This window comes from Perissodus microlepis, chromosome 20, assembly GCF_051167445.1.
Source record: "Perissodus microlepis isolate ML-2025 ecotype Zambia chromosome 20, ASM5116744v1, whole genome shotgun sequence".
NCBI classification, from domain to species: domain Eukaryota; kingdom Metazoa; phylum Chordata; class Actinopteri; order Cichliformes; family Cichlidae; genus Perissodus; species Perissodus microlepis.
The window spans coordinates 8,365,445-8,372,597 of NC_140480.1; the positions used below are offsets into that span (position 1 = coordinate 8,365,445).

A 7,153-nucleotide genomic window follows, 5' to 3' on the forward strand; every position below is an offset into this window, starting at 1 on the left:
AAGTGACTGTAGAGTATTTTTCTTTTGCACAATGTTGTAGAATTACAAACAGCCTACACAGTAAAAATGGAAAACATACTTGTGGATGCTGAATAGTCGTTCCCAATAAAACTAATTGTCTTCATTTCATTGCTTGAGTCATTATATACAAGTATAGTTTTCAAATGCTGTCAAGCAAATGTTATACTTTTTTTAATTATTATTTTTGTCCTGGAAATGTCCCGGAAATTGAATTACAAACAGCCTACACAGTAAAAATGGAAAACATACTTGTGGATGCTGAATAGATAATACATACGTATTCAGTGTCTTGTACTCACTTACTTCCCTAACTACAGGAATATTTAACTTTACTGTAGATTTTACTGTAAATGGCTGTACAAAAAGTGCATAGTGCTGTCTTGAGCATTTTAATGTTAATAGTGATGTGAGAAAAGCACCAAAGCGACGGAGAAAAACTGTAAGAACACTGTTGCCTCGGTTAATGAATAAGCCCATCAGTGCTCTGTGTCTGCATTGTCATCAGGTATTTTCAAGTCTCAACAGCTTAATGGATAAGGCGCTTCTCTTCAAAGCTAGGATGTTTGGGTTTGAGTCCTTTCTGGTGTGACAGATAGTGCTGCGGAGCAGCAGGTGTACTAGGCTCAAAACCAGGAGATTCAAACTTTTCACTCTGCCTTGAAAATCAGCAAAATTTCAGAATGTTTAATAACAGCATGAAATGGAGAATACATTTGTTGTTACATTTATTTGTGGAAATACAAAAAAGCAAAGACTGAGAAAAGCCAACCTGGGAAATGTGCAACATGCAAATGCAAAAGAGCATTTCTGTCAAAAATAAATGGACGCTGTCCACCCCAGGGTTGTGTTTGGGGTCTGCTTTATGCAGGATTATTGTCCCTTTGTTGTTTTAACAAACGCTTGTGTCCGAGTTGATTTCCTGATTAGAAGCAAAGAATAAACAGAGAAAATCTTTAAATATGTTGAAATGCTATGTGACACAAAAGCACATTACAGTTTAAATGAGCAATGTAAAGGAAAGAAAACCAGTGCAGCAAAATATCAGTTCACCAGATTTACAGTTCAATAGTTAGAGTGTAAAAATCCCCCCAACAGAACAAAACAAACATAGTGTTCACAACACGCATACAATTCTCCCAAGAGCTGTGACCGCACCTGTGACAATAAGTGTCCAAAATCTCAGTTTACTGGTAACTATGACTAAGCATTTTAATTTTATATTGGGAGAAATGATTGAATGAGCAAAGAGAGTTTTCGGACACAGAAATAATATTTTGTGATCCACACTGTCTCCTCTGGTCAGCCAGATCCAATCACCTTCATACATGATCTAAAATGCAACTGAAAAGACTCACATGCAAATCCAGGTAACACAGCTTCAATCCTCCCGCCTCAATCAGAGACAGTGTACCAACCTACAGTCTGCTAAATTCACCTCTAACTAACTACTCTTGTCTTTTCTTTTTTCAATTTGCATTTTCACACTTAGTATTTTTCAGCCTGTACTGACTACACTCTCAAGTGAGTGAGTCAGTTTCACAGATGCAGTAGTACAGTACAGAGGAGCTGTAAACAGTTACATGTTCGTTGTGGCTACACAAACACAGCAGAAAACCTGCTGCTCAACAAAACACATATTTAAAAATATGAGATAGATAGATAGATAGATAGATAGATAGATAGATAGATAGATAGATAGATAGATAGATAGATAGATAGATAGATAGATAGATAGATAGATAGATAGATAGATAGATAGATAATTTACAATAAAAACAAGATTGAAAAAAGCACCATAGACTCATACTGATGACCTTAATATGTAAGGGCAAAATTTTATATACAACAGTAACAAAAGCAGCCGGAAAGTTTGATACAGGTATGTCTGTGAGACCTTTTGTCCTGATAGGTGTCTTCACCTGTCAGAAACATGAGAGCTGTTGTACAGTTTTACAGAAACAATAGGAATGATTTTAGGAGTGTATGAGCTCTGCTTCCTCGTGAAAGTGGAGTTGAGCAGTTGCGAAAGGCAGAATAAAAGAATTTTCTATCTATCTATCTATATATCTATATATATATAGATATATAGATATATATCTATATATATATATAGAGAGAGAGAGAGAGAGAGAGAGAGAGAGTGATATGGTGCGTACCTCCAGAGACCTGGGCAGGATGGTGAGGCAGTGCTGGACGGCATGATGGACCGATGGAAAGAGACAGGAGCGGGGAAGGCTGTCTGGTATACAACCCTGAGTCTGGAGCTGGGATAAAACTTTCTCTGTAAACATGCAGAGAGAATTAGAAATTACATGTCTCATTAGAAAGACACAACCTGCCGTGTGTGCACTGAAATACAAAAAAAAGCTCCTAAAGAAAAAAAAATCTGGCAGCTACATGAAGTTCAAAATGAAAGAAAAAGAAGCTTGAAGCAAAGCTCCAGTTAGGAGGGGTTGTGAGAACCTGACCTGTGGAAACAGTAACAGCCAAACCCAAGAGAAACGGAGGGTGTGTGTGTGGGTGTGTGCGTGAATGAGTGTGTGAGAGAGAAATAGAAGATAAGTCACTCTGTGGGAGATACAGTAAGAGCGCATGAAACATGAGGCTGACCTGGGCAAGCTGCCAGAAAAACACCGACACCCTGGATGTCCAAGACTTCTACAACCTGGTGAATACACACACAAACATAGGGAGCTTGTGACCATATAAACATTACCAATATCATATAAAAGCACATGTATACATAGTGGGACAAATACGTTTCAATTCTTCTTATCCATTAGATAAGAATTATGCAAAAGCTCTGCGTCAACATGCACACACGTGACGTTGTTAATCGCGTGGTTTGTTTTTATCTCACACGTGATCAGTACGCTGGTCTTTTCTTACATAATCATTTCTTGCTAATATCTTTAATCAGCAAAAAGATATCAGGCTGACAGCTCTTTTTCCCTCCTGAAGCCTTGAGAAGTTAGTGAATACATCTGTTTGGTGATCCAATTTCTAAAGCTGAATTTATTTTTAGTGATATTGACGTAAAACAACTGACTGAATATTTCTCTAAACTATATTTTCTGTCTTATCTGTGACAAATGTGACAAAAAGTTGTAGGTAAAGAAAAGCTTTAGCTTAGTGAGAAAGAAAATGTCATTATTTTGTTCATTCAGCTTCAGTCTGTTGTAGTTTCCATCATATTCTCCACATTTGCTGCTGACACAACACTGATCTGTTCCATCACACACAAAAACCCTGCAAAAAAACGTTTCACTTTACTTTCAAACATGAAGATAAATTTCAGGAACTTAGAAATATTGTCTCAGAAAAATATATCTGGACTCTGTTTGACCTGGAGTCTTGTAGATTTTAATTATCTTGTCATTATTTAGCATCTTAACTATTTACATTAGCATTAGCATTATTCGTAGCATGTTACTGGCTTCTATAGATTTTATTCAGTAATTTTTTTTTCTGGGTGATAGTGGAAAGATAAGTTTTTTTCAGAGAACAAATAAAAAACCTACAATACTGCCCACTATGACAGTGCCTCAGAGAATAAGTTCCCTTTAGACTGTTTAGAGTAAATATAAATATATCAAACAAATAAATTTCTTCCATGTTTAAAGTAACGTAATTTATTCAACATGAAACTTCATAGAAATGCATTGGCTGCATTCATCCTGCACTTCTCTCCTCACCTTGCAAAGTGCCGTCATGGCCACAGAGTCCATGAAGGTAACAGAGCTGAGATCCAGAACCAAGCAGTAGGTGTGCATGTGTGTCTGCGCTGGGGGGGAAGAAACCGAAGAAGCAGCGATGTGAACTCCAGCTGAGTTTTCCTTCTGACCATGATTCACCGTCTCCAAGTTGCAAGAGGAAAGAAGTGAAGAGGAAAAGTTACAAGTGAAAGAATTACATTTCAGTGCTTCAAACATGCTTTTGAGATTTTTTTATTTCAACTAGAGGGATCAAATCTAGTGCACAAATCCACACACAAGCACATTGCATAATGCATGGGGCTGGCGATGAAACTCAGAGTTACACTCACTGGACATTTTCACCGATTCAGTTTCTGGAAACATTCCTCAGAGATTTTGGTCCCACGCTGACGTGCCAGCATCACACAGTTGCTGCAGATTTGTCGGCTGCACATCCTTCATGTGAATCTCAAATTTCACCACATCCAAACGGTGCGCTATGGGATCTGGTGACCATGGAGATCATCTGAATACAGTGAACTGTTGATACAAGGTAGGATGGAGCCAAGTTTTCATGTTGTTTACACCAAATCCTGACCCTCCCATCTGAACGTTGCAGCAGAAATCAAAACTCATCAGATGAGGGTACATTTTTCCAATTTTCTACTGTCCAGTTTTGCCAAATTGCAGCTTCAGTTTTTTGTCTTTAGCTGACAGGAGTGGTACTCAGTGTGGTCCTGTGGTGCTGCAGTTCGTTTGCTTCAACATTTGTGTTCAGAGATGCTCTTCATGGTTGTAATCTGTGATTATTTGATTTACTGTCGCTTTTCTGTTACCATGTCTACCATGTCGAGTCATTTTCCTCTGACCTCTGACATGAAAAGGGCATTTTTCCTTTAGAACTGCTGCTCACAGGATATTTTCTCTCTTTCATCCCATTCTTTGCAAACTGTAGAGATGGTCATGTGGGAAAATCGCAGTAGATCAGCAGTTTGTGAAATACTCAGTCCAGCCCGTCTTTTCTCATCCTACGTTCAAAGTCACCTAAATCACCTGTCTCTGAGCTACTGCTATGTGATTGGCTGATTAGAGTTTTATGTTTAAAAGCAGTTAAACATGTGTAACAAAGTTTATGCCTACTTACTAACTTACAAAGAGATAGAGAAAAATAACCATTCATAAGGATTCATTCATTCTTTTTATCAAAGAATCATATCTCTAACTCATAAGCTTTTTTTTATTTGTTTTTGTTTTACTATCACAGACTGTCTATAAACTCTGTTTACAGAGTTGCACTATGGGGAAAATAAATCCCCATAATGTCAACTAAATGAAAGTATAAAGACTTAATGTTTGATAATCATTAGGTTGAAGATTCAAGATTAATAGTTACATATCAGGACAGAGCTCTAGGAGATCAATGTGTGTGTGTGTGTGTGTGTGTGTGTGTGTGTGTGTGTGTGTGTGTGTGTGTGTGTGTGTGTGTATTGGCACCTGTCTGATCTTTGTGAACACCAGTTCAGAGTTGGCAAAGTAAAGTGGACTTGAACATGTGAGTATCGTCATGCCTGGAATTTGCTTCGCCTGTTAAGAAAAACAGACATGCATTTAACAGTGGACAGCATCCACAGTGTAACAGGTTACTGTAGTGACACACGGGCAGTACTTGCAGCAAAAGTCTGGTGCACTCACTTTAAGGGACATTAGAAAAACAGATGTGTGCAGTACAGTAGGGTAACACCTGTGCCATCTCCTCTGTTCATTAAAAAAAGATGCTACTAGATATTGATGAAGGTATTTGTATATGTTCTCTATTTTGCTGTTATATTTTGCCTTTTTCAGCAGATGTATGAACAGACTTAATATTCATTATTGTTACCATTAAATATCTATACACATAAAGACTTAAATTCTTCTTCATTTTAGGGTCAAACTGTTTAAGTCTATATAGCTATAGAAAAAAAAAGGCTGTTTCTTATTGCTCAAATAAAACATGACCCTGAGACTTAACTGCTAACCGCTTTTTGTCAGCTAATCTGGATCTTTTGTTGGGGAATCTGTGATTCATGTAGGGTCTTCTACAGGGAATTCCACTGTATACAGTACCACAGCATCTATGATGTAAGATGAAGAACATACACAGAGGGGAGATGTGCAGCAGTCACCAGAGTAACAGACTGAGGAGAGAATCGAGTGGAGGGAACAGAGAGTGAGAAGTTGAGAGGAAGTCACTGATGCTCTGTGCCCAGACAGATTGCCTTGGGTTGCAGTTTGGTATTTTGATGTGTGACAGATGGTCGGTTTCAGCCTGGGGTATATTTTTAGTAGGTTTTGGCTCTGTGACAGTTTCACTTAATAAAACCTGACCTGAGGAAGAAAACGTGGTTTGTTATTGGGTGTCAGTTTGAATGCTTTTTCTGTCGTTGGGGGGTTTAGTACTTTATATCATCAACATAAACAACAGAGATTTGGTTTGATGAGGGCAAAGGGATTTAATAGCTGTGATGCATGCATACACAGCTACTGAAATATTCCAGCTTAAATGTATCTACGTATTTCCCAATTCTTTTCCATTATGTCAAAAAAATTTACAAAAAGTCTTTCACGCTGACATTGATGTTGCTGTGTTTATGCTAATTTGCACACCAGCCTCTGTCTGAAAGATTGATGTGCAGATACAAAACAAGCTGTGGAGAATTCATAATTGACTGGCTTTCATACTGATACCACTTTACATACGCTAGCTCACAGACTGCAGCCAGCCAGGATCATCGGGAGTCATGTAATGTCAGCGTGATTCATCTCTGCCAATCAATAAATCATTGTAGCTCTTCACATTTTAATAGCCCATGACCCAATTATGACCGACTGGATTATTAACCCTCGTCCTACAGACATATTTTACACATCTGGGCACGAGGAATACTTCGCCTTAAGGAGCAAATATAAAGGGTGTGTAAAACTGAACCTGATCATGGAAATGGGCTTAAATCACAGAGAGATGCTGAAGGAGGAGAAACCCCAAATAAAAGTGTAATAAGAAGTCTGAAGAGAGTTTAAATTCAGTCAGTTCTGCAGCCGTGTAGTAAAACCTCATTTATACTCTGACCTTATAAGAATTTCAAAGAATCTCTTCTTTAGATCAACGACAGTCATGTTCTCAACGTTTATAGTCGCTTGGAAAAGATTTCAAAGTTAAAACTGTAACAAAACAGAACAGGGACTTCACTGGGGTTGTGTTTTAATTATTTTCTGATTATTTCTTCTTTTTGTTGTTGTGAATTGGATTTATATTTTTCTGAGGTTTACCTCAAGGTAGAGCTCCACATCTCTGTAACAGTCTGTACCAGGAATGTGACCCAAAACAACGGTGGTGGAGCTGGAAGATGAGGACAAGATGAAAAGTGTGAGAGAGACAGAGGGGAATACTGATGAGT

General features: G+C 38.1%; 1 protein-coding gene across 1 annotated transcript in view; it reads right to left on the minus strand.

Moving 5' to 3' along the window:
* Nucleotides 1–690: 690 nt before the first annotated feature.
* The window catches only part of slc26a6.1 (solute carrier family 26 member 6, tandem duplicate 1), a 14,251-nt gene continuing 7,788 nt past the window's right edge, over nt 691–7,153 (minus strand). Inside the window, exons 13-18 of the mRNA XM_084917807.1 lie at nt 7,026–7,095; nt 5,211–5,300; nt 3,717–3,878; nt 2,632–2,686; nt 2,178–2,302; nt 691–940 (exon numbers count right to left, since the gene is read on the minus strand). Of these exons, the coding sequence (XP_084773933.1) occupies nt 911–940; nt 2,178–2,302; nt 2,632–2,686; nt 3,717–3,878; nt 5,211–5,300; nt 7,026–7,095 (532 nt within the window). The 3' untranslated portion in view covers nt 691–910. The remainder of the gene's footprint in view (nt 941–2,177; nt 2,303–2,631; nt 2,687–3,716; nt 3,879–5,210; nt 5,301–7,025; nt 7,096–7,153) is intronic.